General features: G+C 47.1%; 1 protein-coding gene across 2 annotated transcripts in view; it reads right to left on the bottom strand.

The window, feature by feature from the left end:
* Positions 1-20,936, bottom strand: part of Rab11fip3 (RAB11 family interacting protein 3) — a 75,321-nt gene extending 54,385 nt beyond the window's left edge. The window contains exon 1 of one of the 2 annotated variants that reach the window (XM_075941431.1): positions 18,936-20,936. In XM_075941431.1, the coding sequence (XP_075797546.1) occupies positions 18,936-20,618 (1,683 nt within the window). In that variant the 5' untranslated portion in view covers positions 20,619-20,936. The remainder of the gene's footprint in view (positions 1-18,935) is intronic. The other variant, XM_075941430.1, reaches the window with a different exon arrangement.
* Positions 20,937-22,954: the final 2,018 nt, after the last annotated feature.

Below are 22,954 nucleotides of genomic sequence, written 5' to 3'. Positions count from 1 at the left end.
TATTCTGAGATGCCATCATAGCACACAGCCCAAGCCACCCTGGAACTCAGCATCCTCCTTGTCAGCCTTCCTTCATGCTGGGACTGAGTTTACATACATGCTTAGTATTCTTCAAAAAGCATTTGTTTCTTGGCTGAGCAGGGTGAAGTGTTTGTTGTCCTGGTACTAAGGATGCAAAGCTAGTGTTTTGGTTAGGTTTCTACTGCTGTGATGAAACGCCATGACCAAAATCATGGATTTCATCTTAGAGCTTGTAGCCCATCACCCAGGGAAGTCAAGGGCAGGAGCTGAAGAAGAGGGCCTGGAGGGTACTGCTTACTCTCTATAGCTTGCTCGTCTGCTTTCCTAAAGCACCTGGGACAATATGTTACAGATGTATTAGCCTATGGACTAATCTTATGGAAGCATTTCTCAGCTGAGAGTCACTCTTCCCAAATGACTCCAGCTTATGTCAAGCTGACATAAAACGAGCCAGCGCACTGGCTGGAGAGATGTCTTAAGATGTCTTAAGATGGTTAAGAGCACTGGCTGCTCTTCCAGAGGTCCTGAGTTCAATTTCCAGAACCCACATGGTGACTCACAAGCATCTATAATGAGACCTGGTGCCCACTTCCAGCCTGCAGGCACACATGTAGACAGAACACTGTATCTATAATAAATAAATAAAGTCTTAAAAAAAAAACTAGCCAGCACACAAAGATCCCCTCAAGTTCCAAGGCTATACTGGGGATGTGAAGTGGTAGCAAACCGGCTGAGTTCAAGGCCAGCCTGGTTTACAGAGGGATTTCCAGAACAGCTGAAGCTACACAAAGAAACCCTCTTTCAAGAAAACAAAGAAAGAGAGAGACAGCCTCAAGCGAACAAACAAGGCCAAAGAAAACCATGAGTCTTTGAAGAGATTTCGCCAAATAACTAGAAACACTTACTTTTAAAAAACTTGACTAGGCGGAGCCGGGTGGTGGTGACCCAGGCCTTTAATCCCAGCACTCAGGAGGGAGAGGCAGGTGGATTTCTGAATTTGAAGCCAGCCTGGTCTACAGAGCAAGTTCCAGGACAGCCAGGGCTATACAGAGAAACCTTGTCTCAGAAAAACCAAAACCAAACCAGACCAAACAAACAAAAATCTTGACTAGGCACCAGCTTGGTGGCTCAGCAGGTAAAGGTCTTGTCTTGACTCCAAACAAGACAAGCATAATTCAGTCCCCGAGCTCCGTGCAGTGGAAGGCGGAAACTCCTGGAAATCATCCTCTGACTTCTACACACAGGCGCACATTTATTACTGTGCGCAATAAATAAAATGAATTGTCATTTAAAAAAAACATGGTAGGCCCTGTAAACACAAAGCAAAGACAACTAACCACACTGGTTACGAGGTGCTACTAGAGAAAATGACATCATCTGAGCAAATCTGATGTCTGTTTTCACAGCAACTTAAAAACAATGTGTATTTATTCCTGAACTTAACTTGAAAGTGAGACAGGTAGGTTAAATACTGGGAGGTTTCCAACACGGAATGTGCTCATTTGCAGCTCAGCTTTTCTCATATAAAAATAGCTCCCTGGATCACCAGGCAGGGACACACCACGCCAAGTGCCTGCGAGGATGAACTGATCAGGCTCTGTAAGGATAAAACACTGTCTTACTTGAAAAAAGGTCAATCCAAGGGCCCGGAAAGAGGCAAATCACATTGGAGAACCCATCTACATCCAGGTGCTGAAAGGTCCCCAGCTGTCCCTGTCCTTCAACAGAACCAAGCTATGAAGCAGTCAGTACTTGCCCTAAAATAGCAAATGGGGTTTTTCTTACCAATGGAACCTGAAACGCAGCTAAAGGCCTCATCCAGCACCTCCCTTGAGTCTTCTCTTTTAAAGTTACATCTTGTGTGTGCCACAGCACCATGTGAAGTCAGAGAGTTTAAGGAATTGGTTATGTCCTTCTACCATCTGGGCCCTGGAAATCAAATTCAGTTTGTCAGGCTTAGCACCAAGTGTCTTTACCCACTGAGCTACCTTACCACACTACCTCTGCCTTTCGCTCCAGCTCCAGGGGACCCATGTCCCTCTAGCCTTTAGTGATACCTTCATGCACACAGCATAACACAGACACACAGACAGACAAATACATGCACACACACGGAGACAGACAGATAGGGATGAATAGATACAGAGATAGAAATAGAGATATGTAGCTCTATCTTTTAGAGGCTGGAGAGATGGCTCAGCTGTTCAAAGTACCTGCTGCTCTTCCAGAGGATCTGGAATCAGTTCCCAAGACCCACAGCACTCACAGAGCAGTTCACAAGCATCTGTAACTCCAGGATATCCAGCACCCTATTCTGGCCTCCACAGACACCAGGCACACACTTAATACATAGACATGCAGGCAAAACACAAGTAATAATAATATTTCCTGTTAAAAGGAAGAAAAGGCACCATGCACTAACATAAAATTTAGGTTTAAAGAGAGGCCAGAAGGTACAAATAACTAAGCAGTTAGTCAAATCCCCATCTATCTTGGCCCCATCATGGTTTTAGCTCAGATCCTCCAGGGTGGTCTAATCCTGACAAACTGTTAGTCTCTAGAGGGACACTGACTACTGCTCAAGGGTTCATACAATTGTTCCTCAAGGACAACAGCCCTTGTTGGGGGAGAGGGGACCCAAGACTCTGTTCTTGCTGAAATCCAAGGTGACTGCAGATTTAGAAGGATGACTTGCTCACTGTGCCTTCAAGCTTAAGGAGGATGGACAAGTTGGACAGACACTCCTTAAATGATTAACCTGCCTAACCTGAGGAAGCGATCAGGTGACCCAAAGTAAAAGATAAAATAAAGGCAGAGACTGTCAGGCTTTCTACTCACAAGCCCAGTGACACAGAAAAGAAGTTCTCATGGCTCCCTGACTATCCTAGCCTGCAGAAACCCACAGAGGTATCCTGAGGCCCTGGGGAAGGGAAGCAAGAAGCAGACTGCCCACGAGGGCAGAGCCCATCAGCTCCTTTAGATAACCATACCCTTTGTGAGTTAGGGAAGGCTCCAAAGAGGGGAGAAAATACTTCCTCTGAGTCAAAGCTTGTGCAGCCACTCAAATCTTCTTAACATTTTATTTTATTTTTTTAAATATTTATTTATTATGTATACAATATTCTGTCTGTGTGTATGCCTGCAGGCCAGAAGAGGGCACCAGACCCCATTACAGATGGTTGTGAGCCACCATGTGGTTGCTGCGAATTGAACTCAGGACCTTTGGAAGAGCAGGCAATGTTCTTAACCTCTGAGCCATCTCTCCAGCCCTCTTCTTAACATTTTAAAATCACATTATTTATGCACTTGAGGGATTGCAGGCTTGCTGCAGAGAGAGTGTGGAGACCAGAGGACAACTCTCTGGAGTCAGTTATCTCCACCCACCACGTGAGTCCCAGGGACTGAACTCTACTTACTGACATAAAGGGTTGCCTTTATCTACTTACCGAGCCCTCTCACTAGCTCCCAAAAGTTCTTATTGAGAACACTTTGAATTAACTGAGCCTACACTACACAGAGGCAGAACCCTGCCCAGCAACTCCATCTGCAGGACAGGACTGTGTCCCCAGGGAATTGACTGAAGCCATGGGACACAATTCTGGTTCAGCAACAAAGGTTCCATATCCAGCCACCTAGACACATGACTCTTTTATTCCTGCAGACCAGGCCACCTCTGGACAATATGACAGAGTCCTTCACATGTAGGATACAGTTCAACACCAGGCTAGTGAGATGGCTCAGGGAGTGAGGCACTTGTCATATAGCCTGATGACCCGAGTCCAGTGCCCAACACGACATAAAGGAGGAAGGGAAAAACTGACTCCAAAGAGCTGTCCTCTGCCCTACACACATGCCACAGCCCACACATCGCCACAAACCTAACATATACGTAATTTTTATTTATTTTCTTTACATGCTGGCTGAAGTTTCCCCTCCCAGCCCCCCTCCCAACTCTCCTCTGTTCCCACCCCCAGATCCAGTCCTCCTCTGTTTAGGAAAGGGCAGGTCTCCCATAAGTATCAACAAAACATGGCGTATCAAGTTACAGTAAGACTAAGCACCTCCCCATGTACTAAGGCTGGGCCCAGGCTGCTCACAACCATTTCTAACTTCAGTTCCAGGTATGCCTCCCTCTTCTGGACACATATGGTGCAGAGACAGATATAAATGATACATACATAAATGCAGGCAAAACATCTATGTATATTAAAATAATGATATATAATAAATAATAAGAGCCAGGCATGGTGGTGTGTGCTTTTAATCTCAGCACTTTGAGAGGCAGAGGCAGGTGGATCTCTGGGAGATCAAGGCCAGATTGATCTACAAAAGAAGTTCCAGAACAGCCAAGACTATACAGTCCTGTCCCAAAAAACAAAACAAAATAACAATAATAATAAAATTATTTTAAGATGAAACTCAACCCCTCTCACAAAGTGTCCTGGTCCCAAAGCTGTCCTCTGACAAACCAGGGACAGGTTCCATATCACACCCTGTGCTAAGATCCACTAAAGAGAGGAACCCAACACCTGTTCCAAGTTCAAGTATCCGCTGGCTGACTTGGTATGTAGCTCAGTGGAAGAGCACCTGCCTAGCACACACGAGGGCCTGTGCTCCATCTCTAGTGCGGCAAAAACAACTAACTTCAAGCGCTCCCAAATCTTTAAGAATGAAGTTTTTCTTCAGAGAAAAAAGGTGTAAAGGTGTCCCCTTGTTTGCCCTCAAAATTGTCTAGGGCAGAGACAAGGCCCTCAAGTCCTACAGAATCCTCAGCCAGCCAAGAAGTAGCACTATGGGCTGGGCCTAGCCTGGCTGTACCACTGAATAAGAACTGTAAAGGCAAAGCCGAGTGCTGTTCGATGTGTCCTGTAGGTGACCTCAGGAACCCAGCTCAGGGCAGACCTCACTGGATAAAGAAACTGAAGGTCTGGGTTAAATCTGAAATTCCTACTACCATCCTCATTCCCAAGACCTACCAGTAGGAAGAGTAACACATACATTAGACAAGCCACAAACAGAATTCACAGTTGAAGAGGCAGCATGGATTGTCCCCAGGTGTGGGAGCAGCCAGGTACTCAGGTCTGCAGCTCAGAAGACCAGCACCAACTGTTGTCTAGACCCAGTGCATGGTGGGATTTACACCTGTGACATGAGTCTGTAGTAGTAGGTACAGGGGTCATTTTATTGCTATTATGGGGTATTCTGAGTATTTATTTTCACCAACTGCTTATACATGGCCCTGTAAAATTTGTCAGGAGTCTACCAGAGGTAGTGTGGAGGGTGGCATTTCTCTTCTCAGTGAAATCTCAGTGCCCATGCTCAGCTGTGCATGCTCAGCACTTGCTGGCTTCGGTGAGAGTAATTACTAGTTGACAGGGCTAACAAGTTACTGAATCACGAGTTTAGTCCAGAAAAACTGAGCCTAGGCGGATGTTCCTTGGTTCTGGAGAGAAGAGGAGGAGAGCACAACAAAGGCCCACAGAGCTGAACACGAGCTGGCACTAGGAATGCCTCTCCATACTTGCAGTGTGCTGTGCCTCTGGTCCAAACTCAAGACTATAGCACAGCATCACCAGGGTAATTCTCCTGGGCGGAGGCTGGGGCTCGGCTGTCACCGAGCTCACTTAGCATGCATGAGACCCTAGGTTTGCATCCCCAGAGTTATATAAACAGGGTGTGGTTGCCAACACCTATAATCCTAGAGCTTGGGGCACAGAGGCAGGAAGATGTGACTTTCAGGGTTATTTCCACTACACAGGAAGTTGGAGGGCAGCCTGAAATATATGGGACCCTTGGAGAGAAAGGGCTAGGAATAATGAGTTTCATTCCCATGAAGGACAAAAGACTCTATCTGCAATATCCCTTATGAGATACACCCTTGACCTTACCAGAGCCAACAGCAAGAATCTGACAGCAAAGCAAAGATACCTCTTTCAGTCAAGTGAAATTCTCTTTGGAAATCTGGGAACTGACCAAATCTAAAAGAATACCCATGGTGATTTTACTGCCGTAGGAGGAAAGAAGAAAGCAAAAGCTCTGAAAGTCCCAAGTGTGGTCGAGTCTGCAGACTGGCTTCTTCTGTTTCCAATTTGGTGGAAAGCATCCCTAGCAAGGAATCTCAAGCTTTTAAGTCACTCACATCAAACCTTTCACAACAAGAGGAATGCCAGGTATGGTGGGGCAAACCTTTACTCCCAGCAGGTGAATCTCTATGTTCAAGGCCAGCCTTATCTACATAGTGAGTTCCAGAACAGTCAGGGTTGCACAGTGAGACCCTGTCTTTAAATAAACAAAAAATAAAAATAAAGAGGAATACAGACTTGGTATTCCACAAAGGCTTTAAGAGCCTTCCAACTTGCGAAAATATCTACCAGTTTACCTAGTAAAATAACTGGCAATTCACCAGAAAATAAAACCAGGAGATGCTTTGCTGCACACCTGTGTGAAGGAAATAAGGCAGCTCACATATAGAGGCAGGTAAATAAGGCCCCCTAGGTCAGCCCAAGCTGATCTTAGATTCTCTATATAGTAGTCAAGGATAACCTTGAGTTTCTAACCCTACATCACACTCCTAAGTGCTGGGTACAGACCTGTGCCACCATGTACCTAGCACATGCCTTGTTAGCTTTTCCACTTAATAAAAATTATGCATGGCATGGTGGGGCAATACCTCTAGTCTCAGCACTCTGGAAGCAGAGGCAGGTGGATCTCTGTAGTTCAGGGGCAGCTTGGTCTACAAAAGTGAGTTAGGGCCTGATCTCTGTAGCAGGCAGGGTTTTCTACAGGACCACTGGGCCCAGAGCTGCAGAAAGGCTTTCGTAAGGAGTTCCCAAGCAACACTTCTGCCACCGCCAGCACCACTGCCACAGGCCAAGACCAAGCTGGGGGACATGGCACTGCCAACTGTGGTCATCAGAGGTTTGGGCAACAGGAGACAGTGAGTAGCACAGGAGGCAGAGAGAAGTGCCACCCAAACTAGTGTCACTGTGTGAGGAGCCAATGTACGTTCATTATTCTTTGCATTTCAGCAGGACTTCCTGACCCATGCTACTGAGGATGCTCCCTATAACTGTCCATCCATTACACCTCTGACCTGTTGGCTCTTCTTTAGTTGCAGGACAAGAAGGGCCTGGATACTGCAGGATGTCTTCATCCCACAGCCTGTGCCCAGCTCTCCCGAAAGAGTCCCACCTGTAGGTCCCTCCTGGCCCCACTCCTCCCTGTCACTCAGGTTCTCCAGCTGTAGCACCAGGAACTGACCTCCTGACCATCTGCCTGTCCATTTCTTACCTTTCTAAACTGAGCCACCTGGTGAAACCCCAAATCCCATTAGCTGTCCTCTACTTACACCCTAAGGTGGCTCCTCCAGTCGCTCTCAGAATGGCCCCACAGCCTCAGCATGGCAACAGCTCTCTCAGCCTACTGCCCTGCACTTCTACAGAGACACACACAGCTCTAGGCTCGCCACCATGGAAGGTTCCTTCCCCTCACTCTTGCCTTACTAATACTGCTTAGCTGCGGGAATGTAAGCTCAGAAGTAGCCTCTGTGTGTGGTGTGCATGCTGAGATTCCAAGTGCTGTGGAGGTGAGACAAGAGGTCAGGAGTGGTCAGGAGTTCACCACTGACTCAGCTACATGGAAGCGCAGATGTAGGAAGAACTACAGGAGACCCTTTCTCTCACCTCAGAAATAAAAAGCAAGGCACTTGCTTCCTGCAGAAAGGAGCTTTCCTAAGTAGGTCAGGCTCCCAGTTATACAACCTCCAGATTACCTCCACCTTCCAGACTTACACATGGGCTGCCTACTGCCTAGAGAAGGGGACCTGGGCCGTCCTACTCACTACAGGACACTGCCTAATGTCCAGCAGACAAAAACATTAAGCAAAGGAAAGAGCTGATAACCCAGGCCTGTCTATTCCCAAGGTCAGAGAGACTTACAAGTTTGTGGCCTTAAATTCAGTATCCACAAGCCAGGTGGTGATGATGCACACCTTTGATCCCAGCACTTCGGAGGAAGAGACAGGAAGATCCCTGTGAGTTCGAGGTCAGCCTGGTCTATAGAATGAGTTCCAGCACAGTCAAGACTACATTGAGAAACCCTGTCTCGAAAACAAAACAACAACAAAAATTTCATCCACTTTATAGATAGAAGAATGATTTTTGCGCATTACACGTAAAAGGACACTACCTCATAGACACCTGCTGGTATCACAGCTCCATACAGAGCAGCTCATGCAGAGAGGCCGAGCCAGGTGGCCCAGTTCTGCAGTCAGCCACACTGGGGAAGCAGGTGCAGCAGCCAGCCTCAGGCAGGAGCCACCCAAGAAGCTTGTTCTCAGACAGCTGGTACATTCCCAAAGAGTGCAGCCTCAGTAGTTCCTCCTGGACTCTGCTTAGGGACTCAGATCTACCTTGAGTTCCTGGTCCTGTACCATTGCATCAGTCTTGATCTCAGAATGAGTTTGCTGAGATCCTGAGTCCACATCCTGGGTCCTCCTTGGGAGCACCCCTAGTTGTCTGGAGCCTCTCTCTCTTTTTTAATTTTTTAAAGTTTTTTCTTACCCTGCCACAGTTCCCCCTCCCACCTTCCCCCCCAGCCTCACTTAGAGATCTGCTTCCCAAGTGCTGGGATTAAAGGCGTGTGCCACCACACCCGGCTCCTGCCCAACCTTTAAATAAAACATCCAACAGCAGTCTTTACACTAATTTTTTTTTTATAAAAGTGCCATTTACAGGGATAGGGATGTAGCTCAGTTGGTAGAGACGTTTCCTAACATGCACAATCCTGGGTTTGCTCCCCAGCACCACATAAACCAGACATGGATGCTAGAAGCATGAATCAAAAGTCCAAGTTATTCTTAGCTACAGAGTACATCTGAGGCCAGCTTGGGCTATCTGTCAGAAAGAAAGAAAGAAAGAAAGGAAGGAAGGAAGGAAGGAAGGAAGGAAGGAAGGAAGGAAGGAAGGAAGGAAGGGGGAGGGAGGGGAACAAAGAAAGGGAAGAGAGAAAGGAAGAAAGAAAGAGGGAGGGAAAAAGCTATAAGGCCATTCATGCTAACATATGGGGGAGGTTGGTTTGTGTATTGCTTTTGCAGTACTAAGAACTGATGCACTCTATGTAAGCACCGTTCACATCTATCTTCCCCAGTTGAACTCTACCCCCATAAACCACCCCATTCCAACCTCAAACCCCTCCAGGAACCCCTAGCAAGCTATCCCACTGGGTCTCTACAATTTGGCTGCTCTGGTTACCTCCCAGACGAAGAGTTCTATAGGACAGTCCTTATGCTCGCAGACCAACCTACATTCTCTTCTCCACCAGCAGATCCTAGAAATCACTTCCCAGGACTGGGTCTGTGGCTCAGTGGGCAGAGCATTTGCCTGGCATGGAGCCTCAACATCATGTAAACAGACATGGACATGGTCATATGTGCCTGAAACGCCAGCACTCAGCAGCAGAGGCAGGTGGATCAGAAGTTCACGTTCACATCCTCAACTATGTAACAAGGCTGAGATCAACTGGGCTAGATGAGACCCTGCCTCAAAAATAAGCAACTACCTTAGACTGTACTGCTGCTCTTGCGAAGGATCTGAGTTCAGTTCCCACCAGTGTCAGGTTGCTTGTAACCATCTATAACTCCAGCTCCCAAGGGAATTTGACCCCTCTAACTTGAAATAAAGTAAATCTTAAAAGGGGAGGTTGAGAGATGGCTCAGTCATTCAGAATATTAACGGGGAGGAAGGGGGTAGCCAGGTGGGCGTGGCACAGGCTTTAATCCCAGGACTTGGGAGGCAGAGGCAAGTGTATCTGTGAGTTTGAGGACAGTCTGGTTTACAAAGCCAGTTCTAGGACAGCCAGGGTTACACAGAGAAACCCTGTCTTGAGGCTGGACCAGAATTTGATTCCTAGCACCAATGTCAGGCGGCTCATAACAACTGCAACTGTCACTCCAGGGGAACCCTATGCCTCTGGCCTTGAGCACAAGCACTTACATGCATACAACTACACACAGACTTACACACACACACACACACACACACACACACACACATATATAATTGAAAACAATATAAATATTTAAAACAATTTTTCAAAAAACAAAAGGTAAATACACTGAGCAAAGGCACCTTACTACCTTCTGAAGACAGTCTGACCAATGAGTTGTGTGTGACTCATGAGTTGTGTGTTCTGAATGCAGCCAACAGAATTGTAAACTTATTCTAAACATTCCGAGGTAGATTTTCTGTTTTTATTTGTGGGTGGGGAGAGTTGTTTGTCTGTTAACTCAATTGCATGGTTCTGGAGTGAAGTCTGTAGATGAGAACATAGTGTCACAATGACAACAGGTTGGGGACAGCTTGGGAATCCTGGGAGAGGATGGAGCTCTATGGTAAGAACACTTGTTTTTCACATGTGAGATCCTGAGTTCCATCCCAGCTGCAGAGACAACTAACTAAAAGATCCCAAGTTCCTCCACTAGCATAATCAGGATCAGACTCAACAGGGCCCATGAGCATCAAGAATCCACTGAGAAACCACTGTGACCCAAGCCTTGGGAGGCTGAAGTAGGAGGTGGTGACTCCAGGCAGACTGGGCTGCACAGTGAGAGCTTGTGCAGAGGGGAAGCAGAAGGCCAGCTATTCTGTGTTCTCTCTCCCAAAACCTAAACTTTAAGTGAAAAAGGTGATTTTCCTTCTGGTGTTTCAAGACAGGGCTTCTCTGTGTAGCTCTGGTTGTCTTGGAAATCACTTTGTACACCAGGCTGGTCTCGAACTCACAGAGATCTACCTGCCTCTATCTCTGCCTTCTGTCACCACTGCCGGCAAGAAAGATGATCTTGTTATCTGGTTTTCTTTCAGAGAAAATTTTAATCTTACTAACCAAGTGGACTTTTGCTCACTTTTATTGGTGCTGAGTTAGTAAAATTAAAATTATCATTTAACTTTTAAAAAGTATGAGTAATCAGCTTACCGGCAGACTGCTTAATGTAACCTAAACAAGAGTTACAAAGTTCTCATATGAACAATGTTCTATTTATTAGGCCAATGACTTATAGAGGTGAAGGATTTCACATCTGTCTTTACAAGCCTGGAGAAGTGTCACAGGCCTCTGTGTAGGAGAATAAGCCAGGAGGTGTATATCTCAGCAAAATATAAGCAAAAAAAGATGAGATGGCAAGGCATGGTAGCACATGCCTGCGATTATTATAGCATATATATGCAAATATACATATATGCTAACATATGTGTGTTATATGTATTATATTTTATAATACATATTGGGAGGCAGGGGGCTCAGAAGTTCAAAATATCCATACACATAAAATAATAAACAAAATTTAAACAAACACACTCCCTAGACATCAGTAAACTTCAGTTTTGAAAAAAAATGGGAAAATTTGACATGGTAACACATGCTATAAAGATTTGCATCGATACAGATCTTGGTCAATTTTTTTATACTGTATAAATATTTCTGCTCTTAATTAAGGTATTGTATTTGTGCAGCTTATTTTAAAATATAATGCATAATTAAGAAATACAGGTTAAAAGATAGTCATCCATAATAGTCAAGCTTGTAGTCATGTTAGTTAGGGTTTTTAGATATATAAAGATGTATTTCAATTAGATAGGTATTCTTCAATCTTTCAGAGACCTTCAGAATGTGGCATTTAAAATGTTTTAAGAAGTTAGGACTTTTCATGACAGTGAGACACATCTGCTCCTGGCAGCATCAATCTACTTCAAGAGGATGATGGGCATCAAAGAGGCTCCTTATGGCGTTGGTTAGCCATTTGGGCAAGAAACTGGCTTTGCCTGGACTGCTTGATGCTGTGCTGTATGAACTAGACATGCAGGACCCACAGAGAAATGACTGCTGAACTTGACTAAAGGTGAGAGGATCCTTCAGGGTTCCTGCTACACAAAAGAGTCTGCCAGACATTCTGCAGGACACAGAAAAAAGTGACTGACAAACTGCCAATATAGGTGGAACTGTCTTTAAAATTGAAAAGTCTGCTGGATACTGTAGGGTACTGATATAGGCCTGTAGGCTGAAGACTGGATGCCCACTATGTTACATAAGAACTTTGGGTGAGCCGGGTGGTGGTGGCACATGCCTTTAATCCCAGCACTCGGGAGGCAGAGGCAGGCGGATCTCTGTGAGTTCGAGGCCAGCCTGGTCTACAAGAGCTTGTTCCAGGACAGGAACCAAAAGCTACGGAGAAACCCTGTTTCGAAAATCAAAAAAAAAAAAAAAAAAAAAAAAGAACTTTGGGTGACTATCCAGACAGTGAGATGTCTCTTGTCATTTCTAGAGTTTTGGAAGTTGTTTACAGTGTACTTCCTGTTTACTTAGGTAATATTATATCATTCTGGACATTCTGGAGTCTTTTTTTTTTAAGATTTATTTATTCATTATGGTATACAGCATTCTGTAGGCCAGGAGAGGGCACCAGATCTTACTACAGATGACTGTGAGCCACCATGTGGTTGTTGAGAACTGAACTCAGGACCTCTGGAACAGAAGGCAGTGCTCTTAACCGCTAAGCCATTTCTCCAGCCCCCTTCTGGAGTCTTTGATGGAGTTGAAGAATAAATAGTTATTATTAGTTTTCCTTAGTTATGATAAAAGATAAAGTAGATATAAATATTGTAACTGTAATTCTTGTTTGATAACTGTTTTGTTATATGTAATTTTACTTTGTTTTTTTTTTTAATATTTATTTATTATGTATACAATATTCTTTCTGTGTGCATGTCTGAAGGCCAGAAGAGAGCACCAGACCCTATTACAGATGGTTGTGAGCCACCATGTGGTTGCTGGGAATTGAACTCAGGACCTTTGGAAGAGCAGGCAATGCTCTTAACCGCTGAGCCATCTCTCCAGCCCCCTAATTTTACTTTGTTTAAGTTAAACCTTCCTTTTTATTTAAACAGAAAAGGTGAGGTAATGTGGGATTTCCCTCTGTATGCTGTGATTACCACTGATTAATAAAGAAATTGCTTTGAACCTATAGCAAGGTAGAACTTAGCTAGGTGGGGAAAACTAAACTGAATGCTGGGAGAAAGAAGGTGGATTCAGAGAGAAGCCATGGAGCCACTGCCACCAGAGACAGATGCCAAACCTTGCCAGTAAGCCACAATCACATGACGATACACAGATTAATGGAAATGGGTTAAATTAAGATGTAAAAGCTAGCCAAAAAGAAGTTAGAGCTAATAGGCCAAGTCGTGACTTAATTAATACAGTTTCTGTGTGGTTATTTTGGGAGTCTGGGTAGTCAGGAAATGATCAAGTGGTCTTCCTACAACAAACACATACCTCTTCTAGCACTCACAAGGATCATGAGCTCAAGGCCAGCAATCTACAGAGAGATGGGTCTCACAACTCTAAAAATAAAAGTAAATTTTAATTTAAAAAGTTTAGAAAGGAAATGTGCTAACATGTAATAATCTCAGGGTAGGAGATACTGCTCACACATTATTGTTGGGGTCTCTTTCCCTTTGGTGGGTACTGAAACAGGGTTGCACTCTAAGGCTGGCCTTGAACTCACATCAGTTTTCCTGCCTTAGCCTCCATAAGGTTGGTATTAGAGCAAAAGGCTACCACACCTGGCTTGTGTATTACTTATTTTAAAGACTTATATTTATTATTTTTAATTAAGTGTCTGTGTATGGGTATGAATGTGTGTGTTCCAGTACCTGTAAAGGCCAAAGGCATTGCACCTCCTTGAGCTGGAGTTAAAAGGCAGTTGTGAGCTTGGGTACTGGGAACTAAACCTGGGTCTTCTACAGGAGTAGTATATGTGTTTAACCAATGAATAATCTCTCCAGGCCCAAATAATAATTTTTATTTTGTTGTTTATTTTTATTTATTGGATATTTTGAGACACTTCCTCTGTGTAGGCCTAGATACACTGGCTGTCCTGGAACTTGCTCTGTAGATCAGAGTGACCTCAAACTCAGAGATCCACCTGCCTCTGCCTGCCAAGTGCTGGGATTAAAAGTGTGTGACACCCCCACTCTACAATTTTTATTTTATTTATTTATTTATGTAATGTAGCCCTTGCTGGAATGTAACTCACTATATAGACCGGTTTGGCCTCAACTCACCAAGACCTGCTCGCCTCTGCCTCCTGAGTGCTGAGATTAAAGTTCTGTACCACCATGCTCAAATAGTCTTATATTTTACACCACTGTTTTCCTGTGCTTTGTTTAATAATAAGCATGTGTTACTTTTAGAATACAAAACAGTTCTTTTTTTAGATGCTAACAAAGCTATCTGTTATCCAAGAACAAACAGGAACTTCATCTGATTTTTAGCAATTCAGTCAACACGGATCCAGAAGTACACACTCCCTCAAGCTCTCGTACACAGTCACTCACACACACAGCTCCGACACACAAATGCTTCCATACACATCCAAGCTCACACAGGCCCATTTTCTTTCTTTCTTTCCTTTCGGGACAGGATCTCACTGTGTAGCCCTACTTACCTACATGCTATGTAGACCAGGCTGGCCTCAAACTCACAGAAATCCACCTGCCTCTGCCTCCTCAATATAGGATTAAAAGTAAGTGCCACCAAATCAGATCACACATGCCCATTTTCATTCCAACACAAAGCTAGAACAGAGACCAGAAAGAACAGGGGAACAATAAACCATAATGTCAAATATCCCTAAGAACTTCCAAGTGCCCACAGGCAAAAGTGCAGGAACAAGAAGCAGGAACACCATACAGAAATAAGTTCACTTCTGCATCCTCTACAAGTGCTATGGAGGGCAGACCATGCCTACCAAAATCAGAGTACTCATGGCTCCAACCAGTAGAGTTTTTTGGAAAGGATCAGTGGCCCTTAAAAAGTAAATGTTGAAGCTGGGCAGTGGTGGTGCACACCTTTAATACCAGCACTTGGAAGGCAGAGGCATGCAAATCTCTGTGAGTTGGAGGCCAGTCTAGTCTACAGAGCAAGTCCTAGGACAGCTAGGACTTTACACAGAGAAACCCTGTCTCAAGAAGAAAAAAAAAAGTAAATGCTGAGAGCCGGGTGGTGGTGGTGCACTTCTTTAACCCCAACACTCAGATCTCTCAAGTTCGAGGCCAGCCTGGACTACAGAGCTAGTTCCAGGATAGCCAAGGCTACACAGAGAAACCCTGTCTTAGCCGGGTGGTGGTGGCGCACACCTTTAATCTCAGCACTTGGGAGGCATTGGCAGGTGGATCTCTGTAAATTCGAGGCTAGCCTGATCTACAGGGTGAGTTCCAGGACCTTCAGGGCTGTTACAGAGAGAAACCTTGTCTCAAAAGTAAAAGAGAGAGAGACAGAGTGCAAGAAGAAACTAGACATTCTACCACACCCCCTTCTCTCTCCTTCCACCTTCAGACTCTTGAGAATGACACTGGATGGTTTTACACCACACCTGATATGCCACCAGGTGAGGTAATAAGATCCACGCAGACTGTGACAGAGAGGGACATGACAGTCATCTCTATTATAAATGGGAGTGCTCTATAAAAAATTCAGACAACCTGCTTAATAATTGAAAATGCTACCTTCATAAACATATTACATAAAAGACACTGAAGCCCAGTTTGGTGGCTCACAGTCAGAATCCCAGCACTTGGGAGGTGGAGGCAGACAGATTAGGAGCTCAAGGTCACCCTCCTCAGCACAGGGGATAGTGAGGTAGTTCAGTAAGAACTAAACTCCAGAAAGCTGTCCCCTGACTTTCACGCAAGTCTGGGCATTCTTTCACACCCTAAATAAATGGAAAAAAGAAAAACAAAGAAACCTTAGTTTAGGTTAGGCAAGGAGGCGTGTGTCTTTAATTCCAGCACCAGGAAGGCAGAGATAAACTCAGGGTAAACCCTGAGTTTCCAGGCCAGTCAAGGCTACAGAGTGAGACCCAGTGTCACCAAAAAACCACCTCAATTGTTTTAGATAAATACAGAATCATTTACAGATAACAATCACAAAGCCTCGGCAATCTGCGTTGAAAGGTGGAGGGGCTGAAGAGCTGGCTCAGGAATTAAGGGCTTGCTGCTTTTCTAGAGACTGTTCACTTTCCAGCACCCAAGCCAAGCGGCTCGGCCTCCTGTAGGTCCAGCTTTGCAGGCAGGCCCCTGTGAGTATTCTCACACAGACACATAAAGAAGTAATAAAATAAATCTTTTAAGTGTTCACAGATGAGTTAGCTCCTGAAACCATTGGGACTTGAGAACTCTAGGGCCATCACTCACCAGCTCTCTCTACTATGTATATTCAAGATTTTTTTCATCTTAAAAATTTCAGCCTGGTCTACAAGAGCTAGTTCCAGGACAGGAACCAAAAGCTACGGAGAAACCCTGTCTCGAAAAGAAAGAAAAAAAAAGAAAGAAAAAAAATTTCAAAATACATATATACATATATATTGTGGGAATGCTTCATTTCTCTAAACTTCTGCACTACTGGTTAATATACCTGAATTTGCTCCTCTATAATGTATTCAGCATGTCTGAGCCATGAAGGCTACCGACCTCATCATACACTGACATTCTGTATTATCTCCTGCAAATAGGAAGACCACTCACAGAACAAAAAACAACTCAGGAGGCTAAGTCAACCAACAGCTCTTCCTCTTGAGCTACTAAAAAGCAAAAGGGCCTAGGAGATTTCATCCACTCTCTATGCCAGCAAATCCTTGGCCATCAGGGCTTCCCAAACTGCAAATTCCACCAGGAACTGTCCGAGCAGAGAATTGCGACCCACTTCTAGTCTGTATTCAAGATAGTGCGGTACTGGGAGTGGTGACTCCCTCTGGAGGCAGAGGCAGGTGGGCCTCTCTGAGTCTGAGGTCAGCCTGATCTACAGAGTGAGTTCCAGGCCAGCCAGAATTACATGGTGAGGCCCTCTGAGGAAGAAGCTTAAGGCCAGGGGCAACAAGTGTAGCCAAGTTTTCCCCAAAGTACTCAAGTTGGAGAGGTGATGACCAAAGACGTTTCTCAACAAGAACTGTGTGTAATTCACTAAACTAAGATGCGGCGGAAATATCCCCAACATCTAGAGTCGTCTGTGGGTTAAGAGCTGAAAAAGAGAGAGACTCTCCAATCCAGTAGTAGTGAGGCCTGGGGAAGCTACACAGCCTTTCCCAGCTTCCAATCTGTGAAGTAAGGGTGGAAAGGGCCTGCCTAATTACCACCTCAGAGGACTACAGCAATGATACCATGAAAACATAATAGCAGAGTTGGGGCATGGTACAGAGCAAATGCAGCTCTGGCCTGGCTCGGTACGCTGGATCTAGAGAGAGGCAAGAGTATGTTTAAAGACACAGTACACCAGTAAATAACTGCCAAGCACTGGAAAGACTTCTCCCAGCCAGGAACAAGAAAAGAACCAAGAAGCTCCCTGGATAAAGGACAGCAGGAGGGCTCAACGGTGAAGTCTGCAGGAAGCTGGCTGGCCCAGGTGTCAGCTCAGTAGGGAGCACTGAGTTAACCAGGGCCCAGTGCTTTCCAACTGTTCTACAGAGGTTTTAACATTATGACTAATAGAAATCTATCAATTTTGCTTTTTTCTTCCTCTAGGCTTTTGGAGAAAGTCTTGCTACGTATCTAGGCTGACCTCAATTTTTACATCCTCCTGCCTTAGCCTCCTGAATGCTGGATGCCACCACACCCTGCTTATTTTTAGCTTTTTTCTTAAAGACCATTAAGCTCGCCTTTAATCCCAGCACTCGGGAGGCAGAGGCAGGCGGATCTATAAATTTGAGGCCAGCCTGATCTGCAAGAGCTAGTTCCAGGACAGACTCCAAAACTACAGAGAAACCCTGTCTCAAAAAACCAAAAAAAAACATTAAGCTCTAACATGCAAATGTACTTGAACACCCACTTAACAAATGTTTGCATGTGTGAAAAATGAATAACATGAAGATGAACAGATGAAAATTTCAGAGACTTCCAACCAATAAGTAAGATAAAAGGGAACATATAACCTAACTGATGTCTTTTCAGAGACATAAAATGAAGGAGAACATGTAACCTAGCTGATGTCTTCTAGGTTACTAGCAGAGCAAACAGCCCTGCTGTCATCTTCAGCCAACACAAGTGCTGAAGGGGACAGCCAGGGCTTGGTCTCGGAACCAGCTTCCCCAAGAGTGGGCCGTAAATGTGTGGGACCCTTGCAGGAGAACTGCACAGTCACCTTTCCATACATCTCTCCACTCTCCACTCCCGTAAGAGCAGAGGCCCTGAGAGCTCTGCTAGCTCTGGCACCTGTCATGAAGCTCCCGGGCTCATTTCTCTCCTTTTCTTGATCATGGTGCAGAACTAACTCTTATGTACTCTGGTGTGTCCAGGCATGCATGTGTGTGTGTTGAAACAGGGTCTTACTCTGAAGGCCAACTGGTCTTGAACTCACTATGTAGACTAAGCTGGTCTTCAGCTTGCAGCAATGCTGCCTTAGCCTTCTAAATGCTGGCGTGACAAGCATGCACTAAGATTTATTTTTGTGCTTGTTGATTTTGTCACTTTACTGCAGAGCAGAAATCCTTTAGGTGGTTCAAAGGACTGAGCTCCAGGCCCTGAGCTTGAAGCAGATGCTTTTTCCACTGATCTACATCTCCAGCCATTTTTTATTCCTAAGTCCTTCTGGCTTCTAATTGCACTGTCTCTCCAACAAAACCTAGTACAACAAACAGGATACACCGTAAACTACTCAAGAGGCATCTACAAGTCTGGCCTCGTCCTAACGTGGGTGGCAGAAGTGCAGCACTGAAGACGGTTTCCCACGCCTGACGCTAGGAAATAAGTAGCAAGAGTAACGCTATAGGAGGGGGACGCTTGACCCCTGGATATACCTTCCTCTAAACGGGAAGAATTCCAGAAACTACCCTAAATAGAAATCAGCAACACCTCTCCCTACCAGAACCGTACCTGCTCCGCCCCGTAGACCGTGGCGAACTGGATGAAATCCTCGATGCGGACGAAGCCATCCCCATCCCTGTCCAGGGCGTCGAACACAGTCCTGAGGCGCGCACCCTCCTCCTGGGCTGTCCCGGGCTCGCTGGACAGCGACAACGCCGAGCCTGGGTCCGAGGGTGGCCCGGGACATGCCTGCAGCAGCTCGCCCTCGGAAGGCAAAGGCTCTAGGGGTAGGCCCCGCGTAGGGCGGCAGTCTTCCAGCTCCCCCGGCCAGCTGCACGGGACTTTGGGCTTCTCTGGCTCTTTAAACTGGAGACATGGAACTCTGGGTTCGTCTCGCTCCTCCGGCCAGAAGCAGGGTGCATCCGGCTCCTCCTGCCAGCACAGCGTTGCGTTCTGCTCCTCCGGCCAGAGGCACAGCACCTGGGGCTCCTCCGACCAACAACGAGATGCGTCAGACTCCTCTGGTTCATTGCCCCAGAAACACGGTGAGCTGGGTGCATCGGGCTCCTCGGGCCAGCAACGAGGTGCATCGGATCCCTCCGGTTCCTTGACCAAGAGGCACGGTACATCGGGTTCCCCGGGCCACAGGTGGGGAGCGTCAGGCTCCACTGTCTCCTTGGCCAAGAGGCACCCTGTGTTCACCTCCTGGGAACAGCAGTAAGGGGCGTCAGGCTCTTCCAACTCCTCGGCCAAGAAGGACGGTGTATCGGGCTCCTGGGGCCAGCAGTGAAGGGCGTCAGGCTCTTCCAGTTCCTCTGCCAAGAAGCACGGTGAGTTGGATTCCTCCCATTCCTTGTCCAAAAGGCTGGGTACGTCGGGCTGTTGGGGCCAACAGCAAGGGGCGTCGGGTTCCTTCAGCTCCTCGGCCAAGGGGCACTGAGCGTCTGACTCCTGAGTCCAGCAACGAGGGGCATCAGATTGTTCCAGCTCCTTGGCCAAGTGACAATGTGCATCTGGCTCCTGGGGCCAGCAGCGAGGGGCGTCGGGTTCCTCTAGCTCCTTGGCCAAGTGGCACTGTGCATTTGGCTCCTGGGACCAACGGCAAGGGGCATCGGGTTCCTCCAGCTCCTTGGCCATGGAGCACTGTGCATCTGGCTCCTGGGACCAACAGCGAGGGGTGTCGGGTTCCTCCAGCTCTTTGGCCAAGGGGCACTGAGTGTCTGACTCCTGGGGCCAGCAGCGAGGGGCGTCGGATTGTTCCAGCTCCTTGGCCAAGTGACATTGTGCATCTGGATCCTGGGGCCAGCAGCGAGGGGCGTCGGGTTCCTCTAGCTCCTTAGCCAAGTGGCACTGTGCGTCTGATTCCTGGGGCCAACAGTGAGGGGCATCGGATTGTTCCAGCTCCTTGGTCAAGTGGCACTGTGCGTCTGACTCCTGGGGTCGGCAGCGAGGGGCGTTGGGTTCTTCCAGCTCCTTGGCCAAGTGACAGGATATGTCGGGCTCCTGGGACCAACAGCGAGGGGCGTCGGGCGCTTTGACCCAGTGGCTAGGAGCGACAGGCTCCCCTACCTCTTCGGGCCAGCAGATTGGCGCGTTGGGTCCCTCTGGCCACCGTTGAAGCTGGGCGTGTTCCTCGGGCTCATCTGACCAGCCGCGAAGAGCGTCGGGCCCCACCGGCCCCTTGACCCCGCGCTGGGGCCCAGACGCCGGCTCGTCGTGATCCGACAGGGAGGTTGGCTGGCTCAGCTCCATGATCCGGCGCCGGCTAAACTAGGGGTGATGCGAGTGGCGCGGGAGGCAGACAAAGGCGCTCAGGGCGCGGCGGCGGGCGCGGGCATCCCCGCGGCGACGCGGGCGGGCGCGCGCGGGGCGCCCGGGCTGCTGGGGCTGGCGCTCGGGCCCTGCTCTGCCCTCGCCCATCTTCGCACCGCGCCTTAAAGGCTCCAGGCCCCGCAGCGCGGCTGGCGCGGGCCCATGTCGGCGGCGCGGCCCGGACGATGTAAGGACCCGGCGGCGGGGAGTGGACGGCAGGAGACAGGTACCAGCCAGGCAGCGGAGGATGAAGCCTTGAGCACCAGAGCTTAGGGACCCAGTGAGGGACGCCGGCGCCTGCCCGCCCTCCGTCGCGCGTGACGTCAGTACGTCCGGTGGCTTGACCACGCCCCCATGATTTGCTATAAAGGCAGGTTCGAAGCAGGCGCTGTTTAGGGGTGATGCTGAGCTCCCCCGTTTGGAAGGTCTGTATGATTTGCGCGGGTGTAGCGAGCGAAGAGTGATGTCGCGGGAAGAGGCGCGTGAGGATAGGCGTTGGGAAACTACTGTTGAACAGGAAACCAAACATGCCCATAACCGAGAGAAGCCGCTAGTCTCTCCTGTGTGACTCCACAAGCTGGTAGCTCAGAACAGAATACCAATGGGCAGGGTACCAAGCAGAGGCACGGGAGCGCTCTGACCTCGCGCCAGGCGAGGAATTGCCCAAAGTCAGACAAGGGTAGGATCTGAAGGGCACGCACATTCCTCCACGGGAGCGAACTGTGAAGTGCGGAGGCACAGATTTTGTTTTTCTTTGATTTGTTGTTTGGTAGCTTTTTGGAACAGGAACTCAAGCAGCTCAAACTACACTTGATCCTCCTGCCTTGGATTACAGACTGACTCCACCCGCTCTGCGCAGGTTTTTAAATTTGATATCCAGTGCTGATCGTCAGCTTGTCATCCAATACCCTTGTCATCAGAGGTCACGGTCAGGAGTGCAGCGCAACAGACTAGGCCTGTTGGGATCAGATGAGGTGCATCCAGGCAAGAGCAAGGAGAAAGTATGAACCAATTTTCGCATTCGTGGGTACCATAGATAAGAATGGTTTCATAAGCAGCTTTGGCAAAAGCTGAAAACTGAGTTCTCTTTCTAGGTGTACAGCCCTGTCCAAACTTCTGAGTCATCCCCCATGGCAAAATTCCCAGCACATGATAGGAGGCTTTGTGCATCTGGCTTCGGGAAAAGGAATGTGATATGGTCCCTTCTCCAAACCACAGCCTTATTTTCTTGTAAGAACTGTATGCTTTTGTAAGGAAAATTGCATTCAAAAAATAAAGTCTCTTCCATCTAATGCAAGGACTGGAAATTGCCTTTGGCCAGCTAACACCCTCAGAGGCGGTTCCAGTAAGTGCCAGCCTTTCTATTTAGGGATATTATGGTAAGGATCCATCTGCCCTTTGGTGTTCTCCGGCAGGTCCGAGGCTGGCTTTCTGAGGAGCAGGTGTTCCTGTTGTATGCCAACGCGAAGAAAAATACTTATGGCTTCCATGGCTTTTGTGCCCAAATAGAACTACTGCATGGAGAACGTGCACCTTCCTGCTTGGACCAAGTAGAGGCCAGGAAGATGGTTCGGTCAGTAAGGTGACTGTCCTGAAGTTATGAAGGCCTGAGTTCAGATTCCAGCACCCATCTAAAACGCTGAGTGTGTACCTACAGTCCCAGCACTAACGGCAGATACGGGAGGATCGCTGTGACATGCTAACCGGCCAACCTAACTGAATTGTGAGCTCCAAGTTCAGTAAAACACTGTCTCTAAAAATAAGGTGGACGGCTAGAGAGATAACTAGGTAGTTAAAAACACTGTCTTTGCTGGGCAGTGGTGGCACATGCCTTTAATCCCAGCACACAGGAGGCAGAGGCAGGCGGATTTCTTTGAGTTTGAGGCCAGGCTGTTCTACAAGAGCTAGTTCCAGGACAGGCTCCAAAGCTACAGAGAAACCCTGTCTCAAAAAAAAAAAAAAAGCAAAAGAAAAAAAGGTTCAGTTTCTAGCACCCACATGGCAGGTCATAACCAGGTGTAACTCCAGTTCCAGCAGATTGGATTCCCCACTCCAACACCAGATATACATGTGGTACACAGATATATAAGCAAGGAAACCCTCTTAACACATAAAATAAACATTTCTTAATATTAAACTTAACAAAAAATAATATAGGAGAAATGGCTCAGTAGTTGAGAGCAATTGCTGTGCAAGCAGAAAGGCCAAGTTCAGACCCCAGTACACATGTTAAAGTTACGTGTGATCCTGTGCCGTCCTGTAACACCAGTCATCAA

Source organism: Microtus pennsylvanicus, chromosome 11, assembly GCF_037038515.1.
Source record: "Microtus pennsylvanicus isolate mMicPen1 chromosome 11, mMicPen1.hap1, whole genome shotgun sequence".
NCBI classification, from domain to species: domain Eukaryota; kingdom Metazoa; phylum Chordata; class Mammalia; order Rodentia; family Cricetidae; genus Microtus; species Microtus pennsylvanicus.
Note: the sequence above shows the minus strand (reverse complement) of the source record. Positions and strands in the feature narration are given on the sequence as shown.